The sequence below is a fragment of the Histoplasma capsulatum genome, genomic scaffold (assembly GCF_000149585.1).
Source record: "Histoplasma capsulatum NAm1 scaffold_2 genomic scaffold, whole genome shotgun sequence".
NCBI lineage: Eukaryota > Fungi > Ascomycota > Eurotiomycetes > Onygenales > Ajellomycetaceae > Histoplasma > Histoplasma mississippiense.
In genome coordinates this window covers 552,757-565,681 of record NW_001813981.1, presented here as the reverse complement: position 1 = coordinate 565,681, position 12,925 = coordinate 552,757, and the positions used below count along the sequence as shown (strand labels likewise).

Genomic DNA, 12,925 nt, shown 5'->3' with positions numbered 1-12,925 from the left:
CAGAGATACTGCATATCCGTAAACCTAAGGTACATAGCCCGCATCACATATGCCAGATCGCTTGAGACTGCAGTAGGCCCGGATTTCGCCGCGAGAACGATTCAAGTCACGAACTCCGTCATCGGCATACCCAGGGTCTCTATTGTTATGGAACTGGACAGGGTCAGAAACTGATATGTTTGGGATGTAGCAGTGGCCAAAGTACATACAACTTTCAGAACATAGGGTTTGCCCTCGTAGCTCACATGGAAAATCGACGATGACTCTGATATGTTCAGTTCTTGGATAAACTTGAGCTTTGTGGGGTCGATCTCAATCCTCAGACTGCATCGAATTCTTCCTCCTTCTCGTAAATGGTACCCTCTGGGCCACGAACCAGATCCGTGTGACCAGGCATGATGGCGGCCAGAAACCGAAGACAGAGATTCTAGCTCCTAGTAAACCTCTATGGGTGCCAGCAGAGTTGTCGTCGGATTTAAATAGACTATTCCGGGAGTAGTGGCCGCCGCCAAGCATGCTCTCGATTCGATATTTACTTCAAAATTATCGGGATGGAGCTCAAGATGCGCATGGATGAGTTGCACTCTCCTAGCAGATTTCCCTCTGCCGTTTCCTTTTTTCTTCTGCCTTGCATTGAAAGGCAGCGATCAGATCCAAACCAAAGATGACGACTGCTCTAAGAACTTGGCCAACCGGTACAGTGCTATGTGAATATGCTTTTATTATCCCACGGTTCCCTTTTCTACTCAACTTTATTTATGTGACTCACTAATGGACAACAGTGGCACCCGCTGTTCTCAGAAATACATTGTGAAATCGGCACCTCCACATCGCCTTGATAACGAGCGCGCGATCCTGAAAACACTTGGGCATCAATCTGGCGTTCGCAGGCTAGTCGATGATATTCAAAACCCACCATTGCTAGTTTTGCAATATTACGACGACAATCTGTTGAATTGTTGCCGGACTAAAAGTGTGGAGGGACGTGAGCTCAAGACCGTTGCCAAAACTGTTCTTCAAGCTCTCGCCGCCCTGCACAACCAGGGGCTCGTCCATACCGGTATGTACAGTATCTATCTCGCCCAAAGGCACTGTCCACCAGTAACTTGGCGGCTGATACCACCGTTGGAAGTTTAGACGTCAAACCTGACAATATATTCATAAACTACTCTGATAACCCAAAGAGAATCAGCGAGGTTGCCCTGGGTGACTTTGGCGATACGTGCCATGTTGGCCCGAACCCCGACCCCAACGAAGATGGGCATATCATCGGTGCAGGAATCTTTAGAAGCCCGGAAGCCATACTGAATTTGCGCTGGGGCCGCCAACGGACATCTGGTCCTTTGGTGCTACTGTATGTCTAAAACCTTCGACAACTGATCACCTCATCATCAGCTGATGCATAACTAAACCATCTGTAGCTCATCAGCTTAATTTGAGGAAAGGGCTGGCACATCTTCAAGCCCGAGAACGTCGACCCGGAGGACGAAAAATATCCGGTATACATCCTGATTAAGCAGATGAACTTTTTTCGGCCACTTCCAGACAAATTTACAGAAATCGCAGATAAAGAAAGGGCGACCATGGCAATGCAGCTGAAGGGCTATGTCGAAAGTATGAGCAGTGCACAGCGGAAACCATTTGCTCGGGCGGAGGACGCCGTGCTCACCAAGGAGACTCGGGAATTTCTCTGTAGGATAATGAAACTGGATCCACAGGATAGACCGACGGCGGATCAGCTTCTGGAGGACGAATGGTTTGATGGAACCTAAGTTGCTACTCTCCTGACTACAATGGCAGCCCCCGCCTCTATGTGGTTGAAAATAACGCAGGTGATACTCCCGGAGTACGTTCCATGACAGATCCGCCATCCCCAAATGAAGGTGGCATTATTGCCATTGACATTGACATCATCACCGGTTGAGCTTTAGACCATGCCTGGCCAACAGTGAAAGATAAACCTAAGAACTCTAGTGGAGCAGATATTTGTTTTGTTCTTGTTGAATTTTATAAGTACCAATATACTGCAGTTACCACTCCTTTGGCATCCTGCCTCTGCGTCGGCTGCGACTGCTTTGATATTCTCTAACGGTGCTATGTGCATTGCCGGATCAGCATGTACAGTACAAAAAGAATTCAAGAGCTCAACGATAAAATGTGATCGAATTGAGTAGCACCTCATGACCCCCAGCCCCTGCAAGGTCAAGGTATCAATGGTGAGCCCCGGAAATGAGAGCAAGGGCAACAAACCCTAGACTTTGATCAATGCACCTATACGGGGAGGGGTGTTAGTTCACACCCGTAGCAATATAAGCAATAAACTAAGCGCCGTTGTACTTGGTTTTCAGAAACCGAGCAGAGGTACTGCGTATGTCTACTCAACTTGCGCCAAATCTCTTCAGAGTTTGACAAGAGGGAAACCCTCCAGAATACGTAGCCTGCACACTGCAGATAAAATCCTGATGGAATATGGCAGTAAGATATGCATGACGGCCATAGATAAGGTTTAAATAAGGGATTAAAAAAAAAAAAAAAAAAGGAGGAAAACGAGCGTTTTTCCTCAAAAGGCAAGTTGCTTTACAGGAATTGTAGAGCTGCGTCAGGGGGATGCTGAAAGATGAGTCGTGTCATTGGAACATCTCTGAGATAATCGTGACAAATATCCTATGGTAAAATCATTTGAATTGAGCCTGGGGGTTTCGTTTTCTTTCTTGCTTTCTTTTTCTTTTTCTTTTTTTTTTTTTTTCCTTTTTTTCCTTTTTTTAGTTTTTTGTTTTTTGGGGGGGGGGTGGGCGGTTAGTTATTTCGGTTGGAATGTCATTCATTGGTTGGTCGGCAGCCTTGGGGGGTTGTGGAAGGAAAATGGCGGTTCAGAAGAGTTTCTTTGTACTTTTATTTCCTCTCCTTTTTTTATTTTCTTGACATCTTTTATCCGGTTTGCCCGTACTTGACATCCGCAGATTGTAGACGATGCATTGCCAGATGGAAGGGGGTGTTAAAAGAGCAAACAAAGAGCCATACGGACTGTTGGACCCGCTCCCGAACACTGGAGAAGGGTTCTTGATTCAATGAAATATTTTGGCCATGGATAACCGATGGGGAATTGGAAGATGGGATTCAGTCTTCCCCATATTTCCGACAGGATTTTTTTTCTCAGCTAGCAATGCAATCAATGAATGGTGAAAGCAGGAATCGGGTCCGAATTTTTTCATTATGTTTTTTTTTTTTTTTTTTTTTTTTTTTTTTTTTTTTTTTTTTAAACCATGTAATCGCAATTGCAAGTGATATCGCATTTCTGTTCCGGCTCCATGACGTATCTCTTGAATTTCCATCTCTGCTAACCTCCTTCCCAGACTTCCTTCGAACTTCCATAGTATCTTTCTCCAGATCGTCCACACAATGTCAATACCTGGTTGTCCCGGTTAATCTGTAGACTTTCTCCTCCTACGGGTCCCCTATGAATGATAACAACGGACAACGGGTTTAATCACCCCCAGCGTCCGCGAACTAGAGCCAATCAACTAGCAACACCTGCAAGTGCTCTGTTCTGTCCAAGTTCTTAGGCTTAGGAGCGGAGCAGCTAGAGCCCCAGCGTGGAAAAGAAAAAGAAACGAAAAGAAAGCACAAGAAAAAGAAGCATGTTGGGTGGATGGATCGCGCATCGCATGAATGCATGCATGCCATGCCATGGGTCATTCCCATGCTTGCTTGAAAGAGTTGACATTCTGCCCGAGATCGGGTTTTGGCTAGTTAGTGCATCAAGTCGTCAAGTTGGCCCACGGGAGGAGGAAACGGATAGAAGCTGTTCCAGAATATCAGAACAAAACGTGATTGCTGTTGGGGGGTTTTGGATTGGTTCGTCCCCTCTACTACCCGCATGGCGCTGGTGTGAGAGAGCTCTTTTGCCCCAGTGGCCTAACAATTGCAAATGGCGTCTGCCAAGGCTCAGACGCCTTGTGGGGGTCGCTTGCTTGGCCTTGGCGCTTCGAAGAATTTTCGGTGGGCTTCATTGGTATTCCCTCGTTTATTTTCTTATTATTAGTATATTCCCCCGCTTCAGCGTTTCCCCATTCCCTGTTATCCTCGGCTAGTAGAGGTCTGATTGTGTATGAAGCATTCGATTACATCCTGTTGGGGGGATTGGGTTGGGTGATTCGTACTCTCTATACCACCATGGCGCTGGTGGTGATTGAGCTCTTTTGCCCTAGTGGCCTAATACATCCATCTTTCGTTGGTTTTACAGATTACCTGAACCTGATAATGTCGATGATTTATCACTGATCATCCCTGTTAGTGGGTACTACGGCTATGTAAGAGGGTTGAACCTGTGGGTCGGGCAGCTGAGGCATATATGTGCGGTGCGCTAGTCCGTGATAGGCAGCCTAGGGCCAACAGAACCTTGGTTGTATCTAGTGGCGAGCTAATAATGGATGTGTGTGGGTCACGTGGGACAGGGCTTGTGTGAGTAGCTCCAATAGGCTACCCTATCACGTCCCCCCCAACATATTCCAAGGTTCCAAGGTTGTGTTGCTCTCGCGTACTCCGTAGTTAGTAAAGAGAACAACGTTATCCTCCCACAATCCCTTTCCCCCATGCTAGGCTGATTTATTCTTCGTTTCGTTTTTCTCGCGCAGGGACAATCAATGATCCGCACGTGGCTACGCACCAGTCAGAAAGGAGTTAGCAACAGCGGAAACAGCACACAAGAAGAGCCTTGCAAGGTGGAATTCCGAGGAGGGGACAGAGAAAAAGATGCGTGTCCAGCCGAATCCGGATTAACCTGTTGAAACAACGAGCTTTATGAGCGAATTTCCCCGGCAAAAATAAAATCTAGATGTCCCATGACGTTTGTGGAGCGAGGAAGGGCACCGGAGGGATATCAGGGATATTCATTTTGGAGCGGGGTGGTTGATGATCGGATGAAACCAATATGTCTGTTCCTACAGCACAAGTAAACTTGGGTTATTATTGCTATTACAACTCTTGTGTCTGAACTCATGTACCGTACGCAGGTACAGTGCAACAGTGCGTGTTTTGAGGTTTGTGCAATCATGAACTGGTCAAGATGGTGATCAGACCTCAGTTGCCTCCACGGACCCCCATGCGTCTCTGTACTGTAATACCGCTTCCAACCACCACACACCCCCGCGCGCATGCGCTCCTCCGTAATATCTAAGGATTGCCAAGAGCGCGGCGAGACGCGGCAATCAGGTAGGTAACGACTGGGCGGCGGGATTGCGGAGTCGCACAGCCTCCAAAATGAATGCTTATTGATATTGTTGTTGGCAAGCACACATCAATTTCCCTTTTCCGGAAGCATGATCTGTCAGGAGATTAGTGAAAAACATACAATAAGTTAATATACAAAAACGTCGTTCTTCTCATGCCCGTGCTTCCGTAGTCCGTCTGTTCCGTGCTGTCGGTTTTCCAGGCGTCTCCAGACATCCCCCGGTCTCACCCTTCATCCCCAGCTCCACCTGCGCGCTAGCCCGCGCCAAGTATTCCTCTCCAGGGATGAGTGGCCTCAGTGTAACCTTAGATGGGCATCAGTGGCCAATAGTGGGTAAGGGGGCCACACCCAGCGGAGACGACGTGTTTTCATGGTTGGGAAGGAGAGGAGCAGTCACTGAGCACGGTGAGCTGCCCAGCGAAACAAAAAAGAAAAGCACTCATGAATTGCCTAGGAGTACTTTCTGGACTGCTGTTCGCAAAATGTGGGCAATGCTCCTCGGTGGGAGGGCCGGGAGGGACTCGTTGAAGGGTCTTCGTCTTCTCTTTCGTTTTCTTTTTTTCTCAGCTGTGGCTTGGGTTTCGGGGCGATGAGAACAAATAGAGTGGAACTGAGCATAAAGTTATCGATTTCCCAAACCCAAACCATGTTCCAATGACGAATCGAACCCTGGGAGGCGAATGTTGGAATTTTGTGCCTCGGGTGGCCAAGCAGGGCCAAGCCTTTTCCCGTTGTGGTTTATTTTTATATAACTCCCCACCTTGTCCCTCAACTTCCTCCACTCCTCCTGTTTTCCTCTCTTGTTCCCATCTCGCGTCTCCAGTCTCCGTCCATCACTTTGCCCGGTGATTCACCTGTCTAGGAGAATCGCAGGCTGATTACGGAATTTTCGGGACTGATAGTTGCCACTGTTCTGTGCCCTCGTATACTTGGGATTTGTCCTCATCTCTAAGAATCACAGCTTAAACAACTCTGCTTTCTATCCGTGTCTGTCTAGTTGAGAAAAATAGTCAAGAAAATATAAGAGTACGGAAAAATCATTGTCATCATCATCATCATCTGTCTTGACAGGCCCTCTCCTCTCCAAATGAGACCCGCCTGCTATTCCTCCGTCGCTGTTCGCTCGCTTTGCATTGCTCCCTAACATTTGCTGGTTTCCTATCACCATCAATAAACTCACCACTACCAATATCACTGCCATATATTGAGTATTGCAACAAAGTCTCGATTCTACCATCATCATCATGGAGAAATCCGAGAAGCTCGCTACCCAAACAAACAGCGAGTCAAACTCGAGCACGGGTTCCCAGGAGGTCCACCTCTCTCTCCCCGCTCATAGCCTACCCTATGACGCCGTTATCCGCGAACTAAGAACTGACCCCGAAGATGGCCTCTCGACGGGAGAAGCTAAGCGCCGTCTGGACATCTATGGCCCTAACATGCTCGACGGCGGCGAGGAGGTCTCCATCGTGAAGATTCTCGTGCGCCAGGTGGCTAACGCAATGATGCTAGTTAAGCGGCCCACTTCCTTTACCCCTTTCCCCCACCGTTGATTGCATGGAGCGTTGTTTGTCTGATCCAATGGCATGTTGCCATCCTTTGTAACAGGTCCTTATCATGGCCATGGCAGTCAGTTTTGGCATTCAATCTTGGATTGAAGGTGGCGTCGTCGCTGCCGTTATCATCCTCAATATCATTGTTGGTTTCTTCCAGGAATACGCTGCGGAGAAGACGATGGATTCTCTGCGTTCCTTGAGCTCCCCTACGGGTAATGTTTCGCGGGAGGGAACTACCTCCACCATCCCGTCTCTTGAGATCGTTCCTGGTGACATGGTTGAACTCAGGACTGGTGACACAGTCCCTGCAGATATAAGGTGAGATTACCTTGATATAATTTCATACTACCCTATAGATTGTACTAGAAACGTAAGACTAATGAATTTTATATATGTATATTTCTTGATTCGTGAAACAGACTTGTAGAAGCGGTTAACTTCGAAACTGATGAAGCTCTACTTACCGGCGAATCTCTCCCCGTGCAAAAGGATGCAGACCAGACCTTTAAAGAGGATACCGGCCCGGGCGATCGCCTGAATATTGCCTACAGCTCCTCAACTGTGACCAGAGGCCGTGCTCGCGGTGTTGTCGTATCTACCGGCATGAGGACTGAAATTGGGTCTATCGCTGCTGCCCTCCGCGCAACTGATTCAAAAATTCGTCCTGTCAAGCGTACCCCTGAAGGTGAAACCAAAAAGCGCTGGTACTTGCAGGCATGGGCTTTGACCGGCACCGATGCCGTCGGCCGATTCCTCGGCGTCAACGTCGGAACTCCGTTGCAGCGAAAGCTCTCCAAGCTGGCTCTGATTCTGTTCGGAGTGGCCGTCTTATTTGCTATCATTGTTATGGCTGCAAACAAGTTCAGCAGCAAAAACGAAGTTATCATTTATGCTGTCGCTACCGGTCTCAGTATGATTCCCGCATGTTTGGTTGTCGTCTTGACAATTACGATGGCTGTTGGTACCAAACGGATGGTCGAAAGACACGTCATTGTTCGCAAACTTGACTCGCTCGAAGCATTGGGTGCCGTCACCAACATTTGCTCAGATAAGACTGGAACATTAACCCAAGGTAAAATGGTGGCGAAGAAGGCATGGATTCCGTCTCGCGGGACATACTCTATTGGAACCTCAAATGAACCGTTTAACCCGCACGCTGGGGCTATGGGCTTCGAGGCGCGGCCTCCTGTGGAAGCAGCAATCAACGACGAACCGACTGAAGTCACCTCGCCCGAGGACCTTCTCAGAGACAACGACGATCTTGTACAGTATCTGGATATCGCGTCCATGGCCAACCTTGCTCACGTTTACAAGTCGGAGCATGGTGAATGGCATGCCCGTGGCGAACCTACAGAAATCGCCATCCAGGTCTTCGCATCCCGCTTCAACTGGAACAAGGACAGGTGGACTAAAGGTACGGACGCGCAGTGGCACCAGAAAGCTGAATTCCCTTTCGATTCGAGCATCAAAAAGATGTCTGTTATTTTCGAAAACCTGAAAGATAGCCGCCAGATGGTATTCACGAAGGGTGCTGTCGAACGGGTTCTTGAGGCGTGCACTTCCATCGTTTGGAAAGAGGGCGAAGGACGCGTCCCATTGACCGAGGAACATACCTCTCGGATCCTTGCGAATATGGAGGTCATTGCCGCTCAGGGACTGCGCGTTTTGGCTTTAGCCGGACGGGAATACAAACCCTCCCAGCTGGAGGACGGCGATTACAATCGTGAAGACATTGAAAGGGAATTGGTTTTCCGGGGTTTGATTGGCCTGTACGATCCCCCTCGCCCCGAAACCGCGGGTTCGATCGAAGAATGTTTCCGCGCTGGGATCTCCGTCCACATGGTCACAGGAGATCACCCTGGTACCGCACGCGCCATTGCTGCTCAAGTTGGCATCATCCCGTCTGATATGAGCAAGGTGGCGAAGGACGTCGCCGACGCTATGGTCATGACGGCCGGCCAATTCGACAAACTCACTGATGACGAAGTCGATGCCCTGCCCACTCTACCACTGGTCATTGCCCGATGCGCCCCAAATACCAAGGTCCGCATGATCCAAGCCCTCCATCGACGCGGCCGCTTCTGCGCCATGACAGGCGACGGAGTCAATGACTCGCCGTCCCTGAAGCACGCCGATGTTGGAATTGCCATGGGCGAATCTGGCTCCGACGTCGCCAAGGATGCATCTGATATCGTTCTGACCGACGACAATTTCGCCTCGATCCTCAACGCCATCGAGGAAGGCCGCCGTATCTTCGACAATATCCAGAAATTCGTCCTGCATCTACTGGCCGAGAACATTGCGCAGGCCTGTACGTTGCTGATCGGGCTGGCTTTCAAGGATGTCGATATGCAGTCTGTGTTTCCCTTGGCGCCCGTTGAGATTCTCTGGATCATCATGATTACGTCTGGAATGCCTGATATGGGTCTTGGTATGGAAATTGCCGCTCCGGATATCATGGATCGTCCACCACAAAGTGTACGTTTCTTCACCCCTCCCAAATTCTACTCTTCCTGCAGAGTATCTACTTACCTTTCTTTTCTTTTCTTTTCTTTTCTTTGCTTTCCTTTTCCTTTTTTTCTTTTTTACGGCATGTTTTTCTAACCAAAGAAAAACAAAATTCTGTAATACAGAAACAAGGTATCTTCACTTGGGAAATCATCATCGACATACTCGCCTACGGCCTCTGGATGTCCGCCCTCTGCCTCGCCTCCTTCACCCTGGTCGTGTACGGGTTCGGCGACGGCAACCTCGGCCGCAGCTGCAACACTAGGTACTCAGAGCAATGCGATACCGTCTTCCGCGCGCGCGCCACGACCTTCGTATGCTTGACGTGGTTCGCGCTCTTCCTCGCGTGGGAGATGGTCAACATGCGCCGCAGCTTCTTCCGCATGCAGCCCAAGTCCAAGAAGTACTTCACGCAGTGGATGCACGATGTGTGGCGAAACCAGTTCCTCTTCTGGGCCATCATGGCCGGTTTCATCACCATCTTCCCGCTGCTGTACATCCCCGTCATCAACACAGTCGTGTTCAAGCACAAGGGCATCACGTGGGAGTGGGGGATTGTCTTTATCGAGGCGATGTTGTTCTTTGCTGGCGTCGAGGCGTGGAAGTTGTGGAAGCGCATCTACTTCCGCCGCAAGGATCGGAAGGGTAAAGGTCAAGTCTTCGTCGGGCCGATATGCTGGATTATTGATAGTGAGCAGTAGAAACTGACTTCGGCGTGGTGGTGGGGGAAGTTGCCCAGTTTGAGATTGCTGGGCGGGTCGGCTTCAACCACTCACTCTTTCACACCCTTGGGCTCAGCATTTAGCATTTCAGTATCGCTTCTCACCCACTCCATTCGATCAAGTTCTGAAATAATGTCGAAGAAATTGCATCCCATGGGGGGATCCCGGAAAAAAAAAAAAAAAAAAAAAAAAAAAAAAAAAAGAGAGAGAGAGAGAGAGAGAGAGAGACAGAGAGAGATAGCAAACAAAATCACTGGTCGTGCGATGCGGCTCCGACAAAGTTCAACCTGACTGCGGGGGGGGGGTTTTTTCCTTTTAATCTAGGTAAGTAGGGCAAAGAAAAAGGGAGAAAGAAGAACAAAAAAAAAAGTACTTAAGAATTAACAAGAAGAGAGAGAGAAGGGAAGGTAAGGAATGAGATTGGTTAAAATTGGAAAATACAGAGGACGATTTTGGCGTGAAAGTTTGGCGACTGCCGGGGAGGGAACCATGTCTGGCCAGGCAGGCGCGGGTATGATAACTCATTCCCCCACGTCTCCAGACTGTTGGAATCTCCAGGGGCAAGACCCTTTTCTTTTCAATGAGGATCAGAACTAATGCGTATTCTTACTATGGAAATCGCATGAGCCAGAAGAGCGTCTCCTCCTTTTTGTTTTTGGCTATCAATAAATAGGTTTTATTTTATTTATATATGGTTAGATAGTGAAGAAAACAAAACAAAATTGCCCCTGTTTTTCATTTATTTAGTGACAGCTAGCTTATTGATGTACTTTGCAGCTTGTTGGATGCGTGAGATGCAATTGCGCTAGTCTGTACTCCGTAAATAGGAATCGACAAGCAGGTCCCTGTTTGGGCTAAGCTTCAGCCACGAAGAAGCAGCGCAGTTGGTTCTTCAGTACGGAGTAGTTATGTATGATTGTATGTATATAACGTCCCAGAGGGAGCGGGCGCTGCCTGCTCCCCGGGGGCCTCCCGAAGGGCATGGGGACGTGCGAAGCTGGAGAGATCTCTATATACACAGTGGAAAATCGTAGTTATGGAAGAACATTCTCGCAAAACTTAAAGCATCTACGAACCCGTTCACGGAAAGGCCTCCAAACAACATGAGAAAGTCCAGCGCAAAGAAAAGATATCGTTCTGGGTCTGGACATTAGGAAGAAGTTCTCTGATCTTGTGGTTGCCAGCAGCGTCCGTATCGAATCCGGATCGGGTTGTTCGGTGTTTTAAGGCGCCTGCTTTGCCTGCTTTGCCAGCCTGTCTGCTTCTAAGAACCCTTTCCTGGCACTCCGACGTGGAGCTGGAATCCAATGAAGCTGCAACTTCCTCCGGAGCCCGTCGAGCGCTCGTATGGCTTCAGCGAGGATATACTGGCCGTTCTAGCGGGGACTGGTCTAACTAAGGATTTCATAAATATATCGCTTGGACGGCAGCTTGGTTGTCAGTTGGAAAAAACTTGTGGCTTCTCTTTGATGGAGCGTATCATCCTTAGAGCTCTGCCGCAGCCCTGAGAATATGTTTTCTTTCCTTATCCTGTTATAAATCGCCCTTCAGCAGGTGTGCGGTCACGATATGAACTTCAATAAACATGTCGTTTATTACCACCATGTCTTGACACCCATCTAGTCTGCCGCTCAAGTCCTGCATGTTTGAGCTTTGTTGTAGCATTTTCCTTCGCCGCGTCCTTTAGACAACTCTGCATCTCTACAGACACAGACAGACTATCTGTAAGGGTTTTAGTTAACCACTAGTTAGTTGGTTATTTATAATAATGACCTTATATTGTTCTGTCTGCAAGCCAGCTCCCACTAGCTGGGCTAGCTTTCTTCACAATTGACGATTTACATTCGCCCTTCTTTCTCTCAGCCCAGGTTAATAATGTGCCATGCTTAACTATACATAGATATTGAGTTACATAGATATTGATATGGAATGTTTCGGGTTACAGTTGAACGTGGTGCCAAAAAGATCTCCTGTCCGAGTTAAGCGTACTTGCGTAAAACAATGTGACGAAAGCATCAACGAACGTTGAGGGTCTCTATCAGATCTTTTGGAACAAGGGGGTCGAAATGGCCAAAGCGATGGAAAAGGATTTCGGAACATCCCAACGAAACCCAAAGGCCATTAGGATTGCTGGTTTGGCAACAGCGTACTTCTCCGGATGTTATCGGCCTTGCTGGAAATGGGCTATGATTTCAACGCAATCCTGAACCCGACAAGCAGGCTTATTATTGAATGTAGAAAAATTTTTCCCATCACTACCAGCGTTCACTTTGTTTGTCTAGTTTTTTCCTCTCTTATTAGCCCAAGAACTTTTTTCACCCGTTTACCAATAAAACACAAATCGCGATGTTCGAGAAGGTGTTCAATACGTCCTTAACTTCTGCGAACGCCTTCTCCAGAATAAGCAGCAGAGGATAGAGAAGAAAGAGGCCGAGCACATAATAAATATAGTTTCTGTTGCGATGGAAAATGGGGAGAATTTACCAACCGGGAACTTGTTGACCAAATCATGACTTTTCTTTCTGCTGGGCACGAGACAACATCCTCTGCTTTTCAACTTGTTGTTTATGGTCCTCTGCAAGCATCCTGAGATCCAAACCCGGCTTCGAGAAGAAGTTCGGTCCTCCCCGCCATCCATCTCACTTGAACTTCCCACCACCGCCTATCTCTGCCTCCCTCATTGACTTTCTCCCCTACCTACATGCGGTTTGTAATGAAACACTCCGCTTCTACCCCCCTTTGTCTATGATACAACGTGAGGCAGTCCGAAACACAGTGCTATTTGACACGTTCATTCCAAAGGGAACAGGTATTGTTATTTCGCCCGCAGTCACGAACCACGACCCCGAGCTATGGAGACCGGATGCGGGGATATTCAATCCGGAGCGCTGGATGGGGGTCCCGTCAAT

At 48.3% G+C, this 12,925-nt stretch overlaps 3 protein-coding genes across 3 annotated transcripts; 2 read left to right on the top strand and 1 right to left on the bottom strand.

Moving 5' to 3' along the window:
* Positions 1–771: 771 nt before the first annotated feature.
* HCAG_02265 (predicted protein) lies at positions 772–1,434 on the top strand (the record flags this gene model as incomplete). Its single annotated transcript, XM_001542044.1, has 3 exons — positions 772–1,060; positions 1,138–1,354; positions 1,422–1,434. The coding sequence occupies 3 exons, from the start codon at positions 772–774 to the stop codon at positions 1,432–1,434; spliced, it is 519 nt and encodes a 172-aa protein (XP_001542094.1).
* A 5,040-nt stretch (positions 1,435–6,474) lies between these two features.
* HCAG_02264 (sodium transport ATPase 5) lies at positions 6,475–9,995 on the top strand (the record flags this gene model as incomplete). Its single annotated transcript, XM_001542043.1, has 4 exons — positions 6,475–6,711; positions 6,839–7,104; positions 7,206–9,264; positions 9,420–9,995. The coding sequence occupies 4 exons, from the start codon at positions 6,475–6,477 to the stop codon at positions 9,993–9,995; spliced, it is 3,138 nt and encodes a 1,045-aa protein (XP_001542093.1).
* A 1,101-nt stretch (positions 9,996–11,096) lies between these two features.
* HCAG_02263 (predicted protein) lies at positions 11,097–12,697 on the bottom strand (the record flags this gene model as incomplete). Its single annotated transcript, XM_001542042.1, has 4 exons — positions 11,097–11,329; positions 11,616–11,738; positions 12,167–12,189; positions 12,660–12,697. 4 exons carry the CDS (start codon positions 12,695–12,697, stop codon positions 11,097–11,099), a joined length of 417 nt encoding a protein of 138 aa, XP_001542092.1.
* Positions 12,698–12,925: the final 228 nt, after the last annotated feature.